Source organism: Carassius auratus, unplaced genomic scaffold (genome assembly GCF_003368295.1).
Source record: "Carassius auratus strain Wakin unplaced genomic scaffold, ASM336829v1 scaf_tig00040221, whole genome shotgun sequence".
NCBI lineage: Eukaryota > Metazoa > Chordata > Actinopteri > Cypriniformes > Cyprinidae > Carassius > Carassius auratus.
Window position 1 is genome coordinate 1,566 of NW_020526577.1, and position 18,973 is coordinate 20,538.

Below are 18,973 nucleotides of genomic sequence, written 5' to 3' on the forward strand. Positions count from 1 at the left end.
GAAGGCTGCTGATTTCATCCATCTGATAAAACGCTCTGAAACACTTGGTCAAGCTGCTTCTGTTTAACGTTAAATTAAAGTGATTGCAGATTTCCTTCTGCAAATAACTTCCTTATACTTGTAAAGATGGCTAAAAGAGCCGCATCACATACACATACGACTTCATATTAACATGAAAATAATAGCCTATAAAGAACTTATATTTAACTTGATTTTAAATGAAGTAGTTTCTAAATAGATTAATAAAATTAAACTAAAAACAGCAAATAAGGTGCTCCTGCCTTTCTCGGTTTTGTGTGACGGTTCATTCGTCCGTGTCACAGCGTTGCACCCATCTGAGCTCTCTCTGAAACAGCGTGACGTCAAACACCAGTCAAGAAACTAAAACGCTCCTCGTCCAGCGTGCCTTTCACCCGGGAGCTGACGGCAGAGCTTAATGCAAATGTGCTTATAAGGTAAGAATTCAAACCATACTGAATATTTTTTCATCAAAAATATTTAGATTGGGGAGGTAGTATAAGAAAGGGAAAATCACTATTGTTGATAGTGTATTTTTTTCAGAGAGCTTCAATGCATACATTTATAATTGTATAAAAGTGTAAATTTACTTTAGTTTTTGACATATTTCTTTCATGTTAGTAACAATCCCCTAGGGTTCTTCTCCGTGTAGTATTATTAAACCTTTTATAATGTTTTGAAGTCACTGATGATCTTTGACAGGCTTTTTTTTTCTGTTGCAGGATCTTTTATCACTCGCTCTCTGGCATTTGGATTTTATTAAAATGGGACTATTTGATGCTCTTAGAGATTTTAGTTTATTAACGTGGCTAAGAGACGAAAGACAGTCTCGGAGGCTGATTCTGTTGATCGTTTTCATTGCTTTGCTGCTGGACAACATGCTGTTGACGGTGGTCGGTAAGTGATGCTGTTGTTCACACCTGTTACATGTGCAGGCACACATGATGCACACATATCCCTCACAGCGATCAATGTTAAACTGTTCATGCAATGCTTACATAACACATACACATTATCCTATATTATGCTATCATAATATAAAATATCTGTTACATTCACAAAACTTAACATTTAATATATTCATAGCCTATATTTTCATAGGCTATATCAATTTGATATATTTTGCATTATGTACTATGTATTATGAAAATGTGTCACTAACATTACCTATGCTAATGTTAATTACTGCACGTAATAGGGCGTGTCTTTTCGAATAAACGAAATTATCATAGGAATTTTTTTAGTTTTAGTTTTTTGCATATATGTCATATTTATTAATTTAATTATCGATTTTAAATCAATACAAATTTAAATGAATTGTTTGATTTAAAGTATTTCAAAAACTTTATTTGTTTGGGGGTTTGCATTGAAAGTAAAATGACAAATCTGGTTAATGCGCCTAGGATTCTGAATAAAATACCTTTAACTATCATAAACGATTGTTTCTCCGTGTAAACTCTAAACTGTCGGCTGCTCCAGTGGCTGCTGTTGAATTAAAGTAGCACACGTATCCTTGTGTGGATATATATATGACCGTGTGTCGCGCGCTATAAACTGTTTATTTGTTCTCACATCCGCGAGCCAACAAACGGACAAGGTAATTAAGATGGAAAGAATACACACGATGAATATGGCATGTGTGTACATACAGATGGAACCAAGCGAGAACTGAACCTGTCGTTCTTTGGCTCAAGTGTTGAATGAAGAGGCTTTTGAGCGTTATCTCACGGTGTGCCTATGGGTTATTTACGCATGATAATGTCAAACGCATCTAAGAAACCTATTGTTCGCAAGAAAGGTCAAATGTGGGCTTACACAGCTAGATTAATATTTGAACATGATTTTGATTAATTTATTTTTTGCAAAATGATTGGTAAACAGTGATTCTAAAACTTTTAAGAGTAGAACAAAACTTGCTTACTGTGAAACCTCAAGTGTGTGTGTGTGGAATCCGCAAGTATTCACTGTCTCTGTCTCATGGTTATTATTATCTCTTCTCTTTCTTCTCTGTAGTGCCTATTATTCCAAGCTATCTGTACTCAGTGGATGATGAGGCTGCTCAGTCGGTCCGGAATCAGTCCATGTCTCCTCTGTCCCCATCTGGCACCTTTCAAACCATCGTGTCTCTGTATGATAACACAACCCGCCTGACCGGCTTCAGCCCACAGATGAGCACGGCTAGCCCAATGACCCCAGCCCCTACTTCTGTGATGCCCTCTCAAAATAAGTCTGAATGCCCCAAAGCAGATGATCAGCTTCTGAATGAGAATGTGAAAGTGGGTCTGTTGTTTGCCTCTAAAGCAACAGTACAGCTAATTACTAACCCCTTTATAGGGCCCCTAACCAACAGGTGGGTTAAGGCAAAATCACATGTTTAAAGTACAGAAACTAGCATTTCTCTCAAAAGAAGCATGAAATTGCATGATATTTTGTGCATGCAGTGAGTGTAAATGGAGTGTAAGTAAGGTGAATATTGCAGTGCAATTGTCTTTCTGTCTCTGACTGTTGAGTGATCAGCAGGAGTTTGATCACTCGTGCATGTGCCGTCACCCCTCTACATGATCACTATTGTCCTGTCCAGTTTAATTCATCACTGCTGCACTGAACGGATCCCACTAGAGCTTGGCAAAATCTTGGGATCGGTCAGCTATAATATTTTGTAGCAATGTGCATCACTGTTAGTGAGACACAAAGTGTAACTCACAAGATGTGAAGAAAAAAACATTATTTATATGATCTTATAATTATTATAGTAAAAGAAATTCATAATTTTACTTATGAGTGGCGCCGGCACTGTAAGTTCAATGTTTGTGGTAGTTTTAAGTTCCTTAGGTGAGGCATGTGTGATTCATTTTTTTTTTCTTAATTGCAGAATAGGATACCAAATCCCAATGTTTGCTGGTTTCTGCATCATGTTTGTGTCAACCATAAGTGAGTAAATAAAGAGTAATTTCAACCCCTTTTTTTAAACATTAATCTAATGACTAAGTGTCTTGATTGAAAGGGGTGGAGAAGATGCCATATATTTATACAATGCAATTTAGCTAAAAGCTATCTGTTGTGTCGATTCTATGATAAATATTTCTTCTTATTCTTTTTCTTCTGTCTGTTTTACTCTGTGTGAAGTGTTTGCGTTTTCATCGAGCTATACGTTGCTGTTTTTGGCCAGATCTCTACAAGGTGTTGGCTCCTCTTGTTCTTCTGTGGCAGGTAACAGATCTTGTGCAATATTAATGTTAGAATCCAAAGGCATGCTGTCAAAAGATGCAAGAGGAATCGCATTTACCTCAGTCTGTTGAAAGAGCTTGAACACAGAAATATGTACACCCCAAAAAAGAGCATAAAAATATTTTTTGTGATGTCACTGATGGATGCTAAAGAAATTAAAAATATTATATTGCACAACACTGCACACAAAACTAATATTACAGACAAGAAAAAAACCTTTACCCTCTGTAACTATATTTGTGTGTTATGATGCAGGTATGGGGATGCTGGCAAGTGTTTACACAGATGATGAGGAAAGAGGAAATGCTATAGGAATTGCCCTGGGAGGACTAGCCATGGGAGTTCTGGGTGTGTACTTTATAATTAGGATTTCTTAAAAATATTTTGATCTGCAAAACAGGTACATTGGAAATCTTGAATCCTAGAAACATTACATTGGGGGGTTATGCATTAAGTGCCTTGGAGTTGAAGGTTCCCAGGTAACTTTAAGTGGCATGTTTAAAGCCCAAGATCAGTGGTCAGAAGAAATGCCCTGAGTGGGGCCTGAACTTGGTGCTTCCTGTTAATGATGTCATGCTTTAACCACTGTTGCAGGATGTTTAATCCCTGATAGTCCATTATTTTATTCATAATGGCAAGGCATTAAAAATGTTGATCCACTGGATAATAGATATTTTGTCCTAAGTGATTACATTTTGTTTTGCTGTCGTCATTAAAGTGTGTAAATACTGTACTTGTTAATCAATTAACCCTATAAAACTATAATCATCTGGATAGTTTCAGACTTGAAATGGGTTTGTTGCAGAACACTTTATTGTTTTACTGTGGTTTGGTAACCTTGGGAATGTAAACTGTTCTGCAGAGCAATTAGTATTGAATTTGTGGCCTGTGTAAATACGAAGTATATTGGCGACGTCAAGAGTTTTCAAAGTAAAGATAGTTTGGTGTGCAGTACTTGCATCAAGTCTTTGCGTATTATGCAGTATACTGTGTGTGTGTGTGTGTTGTGCAGTTGGCCCTCCGTTTGGAAGTGTCATGTATGAGTTTGTTGGTAAGACGGCTCCTTTCCTTATCCTGGCAGTGCTGGCGGTGCTTGATGGAGGTGAGTACATCATTCTCTCTTCTTTAAGCTTGCCAACATTTTTCCAATCGAAACAATGAGAATGATAGATTAAGTACTAAAGCATCATGTTATTGTGATAGAAATGTGGAACTGAATGCTGGTGACAGAAAGTCATTATAACTGAATTTCTTATGCTGAAAAATGTTGGCTTTATATCTGATGCGTTTGTTTTTTTCTCATTTTCATGAACAGCTCTGCAGCTATTTGTGCTTCAGCCTTCTAAAGTTGATCCAGAGGTGAGTACAGTCCCTTCTTTCCTGATTTAATTTGATCTAACTGATCAAAAAGGGATGTACTGTATAGCATTAGGTAAACGCTTCCCTTAAAGGTCAAGCCCTGCGTTTGAAAGGCTTTGTGGAAGCATGTGTAGGTGTTTTATAGCTACACTGTTATTTACAATGGTATTTGGGACTTAAAATGTAAATTGTTTTGGCTAAAATCCTGAGCAAGAAGCTTACTATGATCTATCAATAGATTTGCACAGCCTATTAATCATGATTTGGGCTCATTTGTGCAATTTTGTAATTGTACCTTAATTGGCTTCAACAAGCTCAACATGATATTGCATCTTTATTAAGTATTCCTCTTGTGGGCAGAGACTGGGAGAAGAAGCTTTGGGGATGACCTGTCTTTCGTACTATGATTGGTCTAGTCTTATCAGTAACAGGACTAGAATGATTTGCAAAATGAGTTTGGGTCTCTTGCACTGGGTACTTTTAAACAAAATGGGATTGAAAATATGTTATATGGATTACAGTACATGTGTAGATTGTAGTGAATGTTGATAGCAATGTGTGTAGATGGACAGTGTATTTGGAATAATGCTTTGGTTTGTGTCACAGTAATAGGAAATGTACAGTGGAGTGGCCGATCCAATCAAAGCATGTCTGACTTTGATCAATGGGGTTGATGGTATCAGTTATTACGGAGACCCCAAGTGCCCCTAGAGACAGTGTGTGTGTTTATGTGGCTACTTGTGTTTAGGCGATCTGTAGGGTTTTGTCATCTTTCAAGTGGAATGAAGCACTAAGAGTGGGTTATGTTTTCCAGCAAATAAATAAACTTAAAAAGAAATCTAATGGGAAATATTGCTATGCTCTTAAAAATAAAAGTTCTTTATTGGAATTTATGGAAAAGCTTTTAACATCCATGGAACCTTTTTATTGTAATAAAAATCAGATTTGAAATTGATTGTTCTTCTCACACTAAGAAAAGGTTATTTGGGAAACCAAAAATTGTTCTTCTGTTGCACAACTGCAAAAAAAAAAACAACAACAACAAAAAAAAACTTTTGGAACCTTTTATTTTTGCATATTGTCAGTTAGTGATCTGAAAGAGTATTTAAGACAAGTGATCTTAACAATTTAAGACCGCAAAAAAAAAACCCTGACTAAGTAAAGCTCTTACATGATCAAGTATGTGACATAAAGATTATATTTTCAACAGATCTGAGTGGCATCGATTAAAAGGTCAGTTTCTTTTGTCATCATACCACAGTTAAGACCAGAAGGTGGTGGACCTGTCATCTCAAATCAGTAATCTACCAGATCAATAATGCTTGGACATCAGGTTATAACTAGGCTCAGATACAGTAGCTCTTTCATTTAGAAGCCCCCTTGAGTGTCAATATCCAACAGGATAATGGGAAAGAATAGCAGTGAGTCACAACTAATTGTTTGGGGGCTGTGAGTATTCACAGAATTAATTAACCTGGTTAGGGCAGTACAACTGAATGTGATGGGGTGTTTTGAGTGGGATGACATGTCCACAGAGAAGTATGTGCAGTGAGGTGGAGTAAAGAAGTGCTGAGTTAATGAGAGGGGTAATTGGCAGTCTTTGTATGGTAACTCCTCCAAAAAAAATAAAATAAAAAAATCATCTGAAAGATAGCATCACTATGGGTATTTCTTCCAACACACAAGAAATATCATAACTAGAATTTCATATTTTAAAACTGTAGTGTGTCACTAACTTCATATTGACTAGGCCAAGATTGTTTTCAAATAAAATTATATGCCCTAATGTACATCCATTTAGAAAAACCCAACTGACTTGAGTGAGGCCAGGATTGTTAATCGAATGTGATCAAATCCCACATCGAATATGTAAATAAATAAATGTCTTATTTTATCCCATATATATGTAAAAAATAAAAAATAAAAAAAAAATATTGTGCTTTATATTTCAGGTAACGTAGGTGTATTTAAGAGCATTCAAGAAATTGAATGAACAAAATATAAAAATACATTATACACAGATTCTTATTAAAGCAACTGTATTAAAGTTCTTCAGTCAAGAGCAGTGAGTCATTTTTCTCTTTGTTTTATTATTTTAATAATATTATAGGATGTGTTGACCCAAAAATGAAAAATATGTCATCATTTACTCACTCTCAAGTTGTTTTAAACCTGTATGAGTTTCTTTCTTCTGTTGAACATAAAGGTTATTTTCACAAATGTGGCTAACCAAACAGTTGCTGGTCCCCAGTGACTTTCATTCGTTTTTTTCCCAACTATCGATGTCAATGGGAACCAGCAACTGTTTGGTTACCCACATTCTTCAGAGATTGAAAACGCTGAGAAAAAGCGCATGTCAGAACAGCACACAAATTAAATGTTTGACCGGCAAGGCTTGAAAGCACATGCAGATAATGTACTGCGAATAAGTGCAGTGTCCCATGAGTGTAAAACTGCCCCTACATTATGTCTTCAAAAGCTGATTGTGGAGACATTTTAATCATTCTCGTTCCAAAAATATATCGCGCACCCCTACGTCAAATATAGCAAAAATCTGCTGAACATTCCTTTAGATTTTCCCCATAGGACAAAATGGATAACTGTGGTATCCAGGATTTGTTTACTGTGGCACAACACCATGTATCCAGTATGACACGTTTTGGACTGTCAAGGGCCTCATTGCTGTTGTTTTTCCACTGCAGCGTTAATGTTCAGGCTGAATTGTTTACTTTATTTTAATGAACTGATGTTTACATTTTTTTCCCAGAGCCAAAAAGGAACATCAATTATTACCCTCATGAAGGATCCATACATCCTCATCGCAGCAGGTCAGACCAGACAAATAAACAGTTTATTCCTACTGTTCTACTGTGCAAACCTTACTATCTTTTTTATAAGAATGGATTCAGATCTGTATGTCTTTGAATACATGTGAAAAAAGAAACCAATGGTTTAACCAATTCTACATGCTTTCGGGGGTGTGACACATTTAAGTGTTCTTTCTGTGACAGAGAAGGATAAGAAAGTGTCAAGTGTGTGTATATGTGAGAAAGAGAGAGAGAGAGAGAGGGTGAAGTGGTCAAGAATCACATCTGTGTTTGTCTCTTCCTCCCCTCCTCTCCAATTACAGTGGCCTGAGTGTGGGGGCAAGATAATGCTGTTTATTATATCTGACAAAGGAAAAGAATGGGCTCTGAGGGAGGGGGGAAGAAAGACAGAAAGAGATAATTTTTCAGAAGATGAATCCACTTACCCTCCTCGTTTTCTTTTTCAGGTTCCATTTGTTTTGCTAACATGGCCATTGCTATGCTGGAGCCAGCTCTGCCCATCTGGATGATGGAGACAATGTGTCCCAGGAAATGGCAGCTAGGTTGGAGAATGTGCTTCTTGTTAATGTGAACACTTACACATTTCTTCAATTACCGTTGTTCCAGAGAAATTTTTACCGTGGGCAAGATGGAACATAGGTCATCATTTACAATGAAATATGGACAAAGTGAAAGAAATAGCAAATAAAGCATAAATTAGGTTTATGTTTATTATTAGTATATTAATGTTACATTAATAACAGTGAATATCAATAATAAATGTCCAGATCGTATTTTACAGCAATTAAAAGGAAAAAAATGTGAAAGAAGAAAAAAATTCTATTAAAAAATATATTTGAAATAATAATATATTATTTATTTTTAATAATAATATTTTTTGTTTCAATTTTACTTTTTTTGTGATGTAATTACTAAATTTAATTACTAAACTTAATTTATACTAATTACTATAACAAGATTGGGCCTGAATGGGTTGATTTGCTTATTTATAATAATGGGAATTAAATTTTAAGACCATTTCTTTTGTCATAATGTTCTTAATTTATATGTATATATATATATATATATATTTTTTTTTTTTATTTTTTTTTTTATTATTATTCTTTTTTTTGTGAGGGAAGCAAATAACACATTCACTGTCCACAGATTCACACAATTTGCTAATAATAATAATAATAATAATAATAATAATAATAATAATAATCGTTTTAGAATAGTTTAATAATTATTTCCACATCATTTTAGAATTGTGTAAAAAAAAAAGCACTAAAAGCACTAGTGTTCTTGTTCCCCATACAGTGTACTTCACCCTTCAGACTGTAAAATACAATTTAAACAGTTAGTGTCTTCTGGGTTTCTCCACAGTTTTCCTGCTGTTTACAAAGCTTTGACAGATAATAAAGAGAAAGAGAAAGAAAGGAAAGCAGAGAAACGGGGAGAGTGAGGATAGGAAAGGGAGTGTCTTTGGTCTGGCAGGATATTGAGGTGTTATTGGCAGGCAAAGGAAAGCAAGAGAGCTAATGAAAGAGAAGGAGCGGGAAAATGAGAGAAGCAGCTTCATAACCGCATCTGTGAGACAAACAGCAGCTTTGAGATCAAACTGATAATGTGTCTTCTTATCTGAGCTCTCCCCTCTCTCTCCTTTCTCCTTTTAGGGGTTGCGTTCCTGCCAGCCAGCATCTCATATCTAATAGGGACCAACATCTTTGCCGTTTTGGCTCACAAAATGGGAAGGTAGGAGAGGGAAATTAATGTGTTTTTTTTCCCTACTTCTCTTGCCTTATCTTCCTCCGCTTTGCTATCAGTTTCCTCTGTTTTGAAAGAGTACTAAATGAGTTTCTGTCGCCGGGTTTTGTAATTGTATTTTTCAGTCTCAGCGTGCTGTTTATTTGTTTATTTATACTATACACTTACTACTTACATTGAGCTATACACTCTTATAAAATGGCATAGACATAATTCCCTTTATCAGAATATGTTATGTCTGCAGGGTCCAAAATTAAATCTGTCACACCTGCCAATGGCCACTGGGAGAATATTATTGGCCATAATTATTTCTTACAGAGTTTTGTTTGTTTTCATTAAAATTTGTACATGTAATTAGATAGATAGATAGATAGATAGATAGATAGATAGATAGATAGATAGATAGATAGATAGATAGATAGATAGATAGATAGATAGAATGTTGTTAAAAAAACACCACTTTAAAATATTTTAAAGATTATTTTATTCTTGTTATGGCAAAGCTTTAGTGCTGCCCTAGTCATTGTTGGTTATTGACATTTTAATCAGGTAACTTGTCCGAAAAATGGAAAATTCTTTTTCAGTTGCCCCTTCTCAAAATCCACAAGCATTAATGTCGAGCCTTGGTTTCTAAGAAAAGACAGGCATGTCTGGCAAAACATTTGAATTGTCAGTGGAAAAACACAGCAGGGCCTGTAGATGTGCACTGTGACATTTAATGAAATTTATGCATCTCTATTAGGACTGGTGCTGTTGTTGTGAGCTTTGTGACCCAAGGTTTGTTACTAAATGTCTTAGTCCCCAGTCAACCTCTGGTTCAGAACAGCAGAAATTTGTTGGCTTCATCTCTCTCTCTCTCTCTCTCTCTCTCTCTCTCTCTCGCTGTATAGATGGCTGTGCTCACTTATAGGGATGCTTCTGGTTGGAATCAGCATTCTCTGTGTAAGTTCTTTTAGACAATTAACTTCTCTCAGAGAACACACCACACCTGTGAATATTTCAGCAGCTTATGTTTTATTGCCCACTGGTGTGGTTGAGGGCTGGAAAGAAAGTTTATTTTGAAGTGAGAGCTCTGGCTCTCTTTCCCCTGGACATATCCCACTAAGCAGGAAGACAGTCTGTTCTCTTATGCTTATCAGATTAGACTGGAAAACAAGTTCAGATGAGAGTCAAGTACACATTTGGAATTTTGATTATGGAAAAATCATCAGGGTTAAAAAGGTTATGAAAAGTGTTCTGTTCTACAGAATGTTGACTGTATTTGATGTTTTCACGTACTCAGTTCTCAGTTAGTTAAAAAAAATATGTGTCAGCTTCCAGTATTGAGCTCTTCTAATTATTCTACAGGTGCCTCTTGCAAAAGACATATACGGACTCATTGTGCCAAACTTTGGAGTTGGATTTGCCATAGGTGAGTGAGCTTTGCTCCTTACTCTATCTATATCAGAATTTCTTAAAATTCTATTGTACTATGTTAATGTCAAATCAGATCACCTGTATTTATATTGCAATTCATACAGAAGAGATTGTAGTAGCCCTTACCAAAAAGTAGTATACTTCAAGTTTATTTTATTAAGTATACTTAAGTAAAGTTCAAGTATATTTTTAAATACTTTATGTAGCACGTAATCAAATATCAGTGTTTTAGGAGTATACTTGTAAGTGTACTGCTTCAATACTCCTTGGGACTAAATTGACCCACTTTCTAGTATATAAAAGTATACTTTTAAGTATACTTTAAGTATAACAGCAAACTTTGAGTGCACAACTAGTTTACCTCTATGTTTGTAGTTTGTACTGCAAGTATACTAAAAGTGAACTAATAGGTATACTGATAGTTTACTAATTAAATACTTTGTACACTTTGAAGTATAGTCTCAGTAAACTACTAGTTTAGTAGTTTTATACTGCAAGTGTACTCATATGTTTTCATTAGGTGAACTTTATATCATAATTTAAGTATACTAGTATGTCCCTATTTAGGTTTGAATTTGTATATATTTTGTTACATGAATATCTGAAAATACAAAACATCAAAAGAAATAACAGGGTATCTGCTTGTAAACAAAAATATTTTATTCTAGCTTTATGCATTCTTTTTTAAAACACTTTAATGTGGGTAAGTTAATAAAAAAATAAAAAAAGAAATAAAGAAATAACATTTTGAACAAAAAGCTGGACATTTTATTCCATAACATTACAATTTTAATGTTGTTTCATGTCAGATGATCATGTTATATTATGTGTTAGTATCTGTTGTTTCTTTTTCTTCTTCACTTGTGTTTTTTTGTAAATTCTGTACAGAAGATGTGTACTAGCGCCCTCTACCTTATAATAATGAAAACACAGATTCTAGGAGCACAAGTATATAAGTCAAGTATACTTATATGTAATTTTACGTATATTTATGTAAGGGAAACAGGTCAATTTAGCTCAAAGGGAATCATTTAAGATTTTAAAGGGAATTTGAACAGAATCACTGTTTTATGGCTGATCACTGAGTCGGCCAGCGATTAATTGAATGAGCCATTTAACATCAAATCTGCACTGCATATTAATATGCAAACTACAGTGAAAACACTTATTTAGCACCGTAACAAGATCGGTAGTTTAAGACATCGGCAGAAAACACAAGATACTTCTCTTTTCAATATGAATAAGGCTTTATTAGATAAATCTTAAGACATATAAACTAATCTAACAATAAGCACATGCACTCACACATTCACACAAGTTGCAGGAAGATTGAAGGTTAGGAATGGATGAGTTTAAGAGAATGGAAATATGGAATCCCAAGTTTACAGCAATACGTGAAATTGCATAGACATGAACAGCCATCAATCACTTAATTAACCCTCGCATTGAGTTCCACAATGAGTTTAAAATTATATTAGATACACAGTACAGAGCAGAGTCTAGAGGTTATTTGCGTTGCCGGTGTAAAGGGGGTTCTATTCGTTGCCGTTGGAAAGGGGGTTTACCAAGGTTGCTGATTGGCTGGAAGTTCAGTAGTCGCTGAAGTGACGTCTTGGGAAGCCCGTATTTGGGCGTTGGCTGAAGACGTAGAGTTGTGTGGGCTGGCTGAAGTTAAATGGACACTCGAAGTCAGACTCGGAGACACAGCGTTACAATACTTAACTCAGAACACGAAACTCTCAACGGAAAAGAAAAGAAACTAAAGTAAAAGAACAGAAGTAAAGTTTGACAAGACTAGGTGGTGTTTCTTCTCATCGTGGCTAAGTAGCAGCAGGCGTGCAGGTGAACAGCTAACGCTCAAAGAACAGCTAACAGTGATGATTAAAAGCAGCAGCTGATAAGCAAACGCTAAAAGCCAAATTTGATGGTGTCCTGAGTATTTAAACTGGCCTTTTGGCCACACCTCAAAGGTTTTCTTGACCGATTAGATATTGTCTTTGCTCAGGGTATCATAAATCATATGTTATCTTATCAAGCATGTGGTCTGAATTTTCCCGCTCTTGCAGGGTATAATTTTGGACATGATTCCTATAACAAGAATGTGATACATTTGACAAATAACTGATGTGCAGAACTCATGAATCAGCTCCGATCAGTTCAGTGTTGATTCGGTTCAGTTCAAAATATTTAATTTTTAACAGACATAAAATAGGTTCAATTCAGTGTAACTTACTTACTGTAATGTAAATTACTTAATGTTTAATTACTTACTGTAGAGATGGTACTCTTTTAAAATGTGTATAATTAAAAAAAAAAATAGAATGAAAGTAAACAAGCTACATTTTTATGATTATAATGGCATTACACTTTATGAAATAGTCCATATTTTGTGGTCTGCAGGTATGGTGGACTCCTCTATGATGCCTATCATGGGTTACCTGGTAGATCTGAGGCATGTGTCTGTGTACGGTAGTGTCTATGCCATTGCTGATGTTGCCTTCTGCATGGGCTTTGCAATAGGTAATGTTTCCAAATCTGATATTCATTTTCATGAATTAATTTGAATTTCTACTTTAAAAGTTTTTAGAGGAAAGTATTGTTAACAGCATTAAAGACTCGTGTGTGTGTTGTGTAGGTCCATCAGCAGGCGGGGCGATTGCACGGAGCATCGGCTTTCCCTGGCTCATGACCATCATTGGTGTAATAGACATCCTGTTTGCTCCTCTCTGTTTCCTTCTGCGAAATCCTCCTGCCAACGAGGAAAAGATGGTCAGACCCCACAATATGTCATCCATCAATTCAACATCCATTAAATTCATTCCAATCTACTCACTTTCTAACACAAATATTACAGCTGTTTTACAGCTCTTTAGCATATATTTACAATTCTCATTTGAAATCCGTTTTACTCCCAAGATGTGACAATTTCCACATAAAACAGGATATTTAATGAGAAGAATTGTAGGGACAAAGAATTTACAAAAAGACCAGTAAACAAGTGTCCATTTTGATTTCATGTTGCCTTCAACATGGACAGTTTGTATTTGTGATTTTTCCACTTTGATGCCAAAAATATGGACATATCCTGATTCATTGTTATTATTCCAGTAGTACCGGTAACCATATGTTCACTCTTCACCTGCCATTCACACAAGCTTTCCTTTTGATTTCATCTCTAACTTCAAGTCACTGACATGATAGAATATGACCGCAATAGGAATTAATGTTACATAATAGATACAAATAAAAACTGCGCAGGATGCCCTCAAGCTAAGATCAAAGAGTGATGTTGATCTGAACAGACTTGTGCGTTTGCCCTCAAATGCTGCGTGATCAAAGCCAAGCATCATGGTCTTTCTTTCTCAAGAGGAGCACTACACTAATGTGCACATGCCCACAAGCCAGATCTGTATGCCTCTGTGTTTATACACTCTCTATCAAAGCCTCATTCAATCACAGTGCAATAAATCCACCATCTCTGACTATCAGTGATGTATGGCCAAAGAGATCAGCTCCTCCCACAGTTGATGATGTCACATATGATCATATCGGGTGTGAATTCATATTGCTGATGAAGACAGTGAGGTTATGCAAATTTATCCCTCTTTTTCAACACTTTACTCCTTATTTTAGTTAAAAAATGTATTCCTTTGTGTTATTTTTATCTGTCACTTTTGGTCCCTCATAACTACAAGTCTACTGAGGTTGTTCTCTGCATACTTAATTCTTGTGTAAATACATATATGCTTTGTCTATGTAAACACACAGTATTTTTGCTTTGATGTGGTTTGTATGTGATAGATAAATGTAACAGCATAAACTGTGAGGTGTCCTGTTCACCAATGATGGTTTCTTATCTCTGTCTTTCTCAGGCCATTTTGATGGACTCTAACTGTTCAATGAAGACCCGTTCCTACTCCACCCAGGGCTCCAGCTACCAAATGGGTGAAGATTTTGATCCAGAGAGCCCTGAATAGGCCTCATCCAAGCCCTCGGCCATGTATGTCACCCAGAGTATCTATTTTGTTGTATGAAAGAGGAAAACCACAATGCTAACTTGTGAGAATGTCCCTTATCTGTCCCGCACTGTCCTGTGGTCGTGATGGTCATGTTCTTCTGAAGCAAACCAAAGTTGTTCTTGTTGCCATTTGTTTTCAATGTGGGAGAGGTGAAATATCTAACCAACAGCCTTATCAATATGGATAACACTTGTGTGTGATTTAAAATGTAGGATTTGAGAGAGGATAAAAGATAAACCCTTAACTACAATTTTATTCAGCATGACACTATTCATATTTTCTCTTTCAAAAGTCAGACAGGGTAGTTGAAAAGATTCATTCAGTGTGACGTAACGGACAGATATGTATTGGATATTTATTGTTTGTCTGTGGTGGTAGGAAAATATGGTCTTCATATATGTATCAGTCCTGTTGAAGTCTTTGCATAGGCGTAAACGTCAGTGAAGGTGGAATCAGTTAAATGGATTATATCACACCTTGAAATGGGCCTTAAAATGTTGCTATTGGTATCATAATCAGTTCAAACTGCTGAACAGCTGAAGAACATTTTAGGCAAATTAAAACTTTAATTTTTACATTTGGGATCGATTTCTTTAAATCTGGTACATTGATTCCATTGCTGTTGTTTTAATTAAGGCTTTTGAGAGTAGATTTTAATGTTACCTTGCATTGGAGTGTAGGTCCCAAGCTTTTCAAAATATGTCGGTTTTTTTTTTTTGCTTTTTGAAAAAGCAAAAGGTCTGACAGCATCAGGTAATCAAGCAGAATGTCAACAAGTCCTCCTGTCACGTTCTGTTTGTGTGACTTGCGTGATGTTGCTAAAAATTATGTACTGTATTATCAAAGATGAGCCACAGCTACATTTTGAATTGTTTCAGTTTAGTTAAAAGTAAATTATTGCTGTATGCATCCAGATACTTTAGGTACTTTAGAATTATATTTTGCTTTTAAATTGTATATAGTATATATATATATATATATATTTATATATTTTAGTAAGTCTTTTGAATGTGCTGGAATGCTATTCTGTTCATTTGTAAAGAATGCCTCAATACTTTTCTTTCCCATATTTGATTTTCCTTTTGTGTTATTAATCTTTTTAAGAACTGAATTGGCTGTTAAATTAAACATGGCCTTACATTAAGCTCCTTAAAGCCATATATATAAAATATACTGGGGTTTTATGAAGAATATAAATATTTATTGAGTTTATTTATTTGTCTGAGGCAATGAGCTTAGTCAATACAGGTGTCTGTGCAGGGTCAATGGTCTTTTTTATTTATTATTTATTATTAAATTAATACACATTCTATGCCTTAAAATCAGACAACCTGCTGCAAACACTTTTTAGTGTACTTTAATTCAGAAAGTCTTATTGTTTCATGGACCCTATTCGTCATATGCTAATTGACAGCTTAATCTAATATTAAAAACATGTCTAATTCCCATCTTTTGTTTATCAATTAGATAATATCAGGCTTTTTCTTATGGGTTGAACTAGTTGGTTTTGGAGGTAATCCTTCCATCCCTCCTAGAGTTAAACAGTTGAGTTTTTACAGTTTTCGAATCCATTCGAATCCATTCAGCCGATCTCCGGGTCTGGTGGTAGCACTTTTAGCTTAGCTTAGCATAGATCATTGAATCTGATTAGACCATTAGCATCTCGATAGCATCAAGGAACTTTGCTGACATACCATGGGTACGACAGGCGCAAGAATATTATTCAGTGCCTGAAAATAGTCCCAAACTAGCTGGGGACTATTTTCAGGCACTGCGTAATATCAATGTGCCTGCTGCACCCATGGTATGGCAGCAAAGTTCCTTGATTATTACGCAGCGAGATTATAGTTCCTATCCATATCAGCCTAGAAAATCGCAACTTTTCATTTTCCGTCGGTCTTAGTAAATGATGTAACTACAGAAGTGTCAAGTATTAAATAGGACAACTATAAAAGCGCTTTGGTCATTTTTGAGCAAGATGCTAATGGTCTAATGACTCTAATCAGATACAATTATCTATGCTAAGCTAAGATAAAAGTGCTACCACCAGACCCAGAGATCCGCTGAATGGATTAGAAAATGGTAAAACTCAACTGTTTAACTCTAGGGGAGTTGGAAAATAAGCCTATTTTCAAAAAAATTGGAGTGTTCCTTTAAGCATCTGCACAACCGGAGGATGTTTGTATTAGATGTGATGATGTGCGCTGATCCCAATCTGCTATCATTACAACTGCAGTTCTGGACAGAACAAATGCAAGTGAGTCAGCAGACAAAGTTTGCCATTGACGCTACACAGGTCGATTCCACTATGATCTAAAACAAGATCAGATTTTTAAACGCAAACACAACAAGGTGTCTACGCAGGTTTAATCAGATTGGTAAATGTGCTGCCAATGTTTGAGTTGCAGCAGTGTCCTTTAACCGCAATGTCATTTTTAACCTGTTTACCCAGTAAGGGTTAAGAAGAGTATTATGTCATTTATTTTCAAATTGTTTTTTTTTTTCTGAAATTTGTGTATGTGCCAACGTCAGTGTGTGCCTTCAGACTGGTATATCTTGTTTGTGTTTACACTATATCAACTAGGAGGTTGAGCTGCTGGTTTTATATCCAGTGTTTAGTCTGGTGGTTAGGTTTTACATCAGCGTTAGAGCTCTGACGATAATGTATGTGTGTGTGTGTGACCACAGCAGAAAATAAATGTTTAAAAAGACATGATGCTTGTTTTTCCCAAGTGATCTTAATCATTTTGCACACAAAACAGACTTTACATGATTGACAAATAATTTTATTTGATACAATACTGGAATGAAAAGAGAACCTGGTAGAATGACAATTCAAGTCTGCATTATCCAATGAAAATACAAAACTTTAAAATGTTCTATTGATTTAAAAATGTTCTTTGCTTTACTCAGTTGTACCAAGGTTTAAGATGTGTTATTTCCTGTTATTGATTCTGCAGTGTGGCAATCTTGTTAATGGGTTCATCAAAAACCACTAAATGCCACCTGCTCCCAATGTCTTATCAATGGCTAACATTATGAACGTTTAGTTTATAATAATCCTGATATCAGCTCGCAGGGTTTTCAGAAGTGACTGTCCATACAGTTTTGCCTACTAAATATACTTTACCATGTTTTCCATTAAACACAGGCTAGATGGATGTACTTGAGTTTTGCACTCACATCTTTTGAAGTATTTTGTGCAAAACACGGCATTCTCTTCTCATTGTTTTCATACCATCGCAACTGGCTTCTCGGTTATCAAATGTAGCGAAAACACAGATTGGCTAAAAATGAATGCTATTGCAGTATTAGTGTATATGTTAAGGTGCAAAAATTACAGAGGAACTTTTTTTCATTTCTAAAATTTTATTTATCTCAAGTGCATAAGCAAATATGATATGTCAGTGCGTAAAGGTCTTGCAGCAAGTTTAAAAGCTGTGCACTTTGTCGGAAGATGCCCTCCACCATAAATAAAACCCACAAAGAACAAAATCATATTTACATTAAGCAATAACAACAACAGCAAAAAAGAAAGGATGAACCCACATGTTGAACACTACAGAAGTTCAGGGAGAAAGAACATGGTTTAAAGTCACCTACATTACTAGGCTTTTTACAATAGCGCTTTAAAACATGACACAGCTTCCAATAAGAACAAGAGCTTTCTCAGAAAAGCTTAACCGCAGTTTGCCAAAGAGGATGTGATGTTTCATACTTATTATTTTTTTTTAATAATTGGAGAAATATTTTGAGAGCATATGATGGTGGTGTTGTATTGAGAAGCATGGGATTACAGCAGCAGCAACTAGACAAGAAGCCAAGAGAGAAAAAAAACACCTTACCATTTAATGTTATTCCTTCCTTCAACAACTTATGCAAAAAATGCACAAGCAAAAACAGACCAATTCTACAGCAGCTGAATAGTGTATACTGTCCAAGGCCTTGTGACCAGAGGGGCCCACAAAGGTCCTCTATGGTGATACATACTCATTGAGCCAGGGTAAGGTGGACCAAACTGATGTCCCAGGCCCAATGAATAGATGATATAGCAGCAGAAATGTTAACAAGGACAGCATGACTGTTAACACAGATTGGTTGGACTAGGACAAAACTAGGACTTCTGCCCTGGAGAGACACAGTCCTGCAGAGTTTCGCTAACTCTAATCAAACACACCTGATCAAGCTAATCAGGGTCTAAGGATTACTAGAAAGCTACAGGCAGGTCAGTTTTTAATCAGACTTGGAGCAAAACTCTTTAGGACTATGGCTCTCCAAGACCAAAGTTGACCATGTCTGGATTAAGAGTTTTGTCCTCGCCACCTAAAGGCCTAGTCATTTGTTTTTACTAAAAAGCTT

At 35.8% G+C, this 18,973-nt stretch overlaps 1 protein-coding gene across 2 annotated transcripts; it reads left to right on the top strand.

The window, feature by feature from the left end:
- Nucleotides 1–404: 404 nt before the first annotated feature.
- LOC113084564 (synaptic vesicular amine transporter-like) lies at nucleotides 405–15,216 on the top strand. 2 transcript variants are annotated; one of them, XM_026254894.1, is made up of 16 exons: nucleotides 405–455; nucleotides 741–915; nucleotides 2,032–2,368; nucleotides 2,891–2,949; nucleotides 3,145–3,228; nucleotides 3,502–3,594; nucleotides 4,259–4,348; nucleotides 4,562–4,605; nucleotides 7,373–7,433; nucleotides 7,880–7,975; nucleotides 9,089–9,167; nucleotides 10,070–10,121; nucleotides 10,527–10,590; nucleotides 12,996–13,115; nucleotides 13,231–13,364; nucleotides 14,468–14,572. In XM_026254894.1, the coding sequence occupies exons 2-16, from the start codon at nucleotides 783–785 to the stop codon at nucleotides 14,570–14,572; spliced, it is 1,551 nt and encodes a 516-aa protein (XP_026110679.1). In that variant the 5' UTR covers nucleotides 405–455; nucleotides 741–782. The 2 variants fall into 2 exon arrangements, with proteins under 2 accessions (XP_026110679.1, XP_026110680.1); XM_026254895.1 differs by lacking the exon at nucleotides 405–455 and having other exon boundaries at nucleotides 762–915; nucleotides 14,468–15,216.
- The last annotated feature ends 3,757 nt before the right edge of the window (nucleotides 15,217–18,973 follow it).

Excerpts from the sequence above, each read along its gene's own strand:
- LOC113084564 (XM_026254894.1), top strand. The coding sequence starts at position 783 with ATGGGACTATTTGATGCTCTTAGAGATTTTAGTTTATTAACGTGGCTA. Across the intron at positions 4,349-4,561 it reads GCTGGCGGTGCTTGATGGAG|CTCTGCAGCTATTTGTGCTT; the intron begins GTGAGTACATCA and ends TTTCATGAACAG. Across the intron at positions 10,591-12,995 it reads TGGAGTTGGATTTGCCATAG|GTATGGTGGACTCCTCTATG; the intron begins GTGAGTGAGCTT and ends TGTGGTCTGCAG.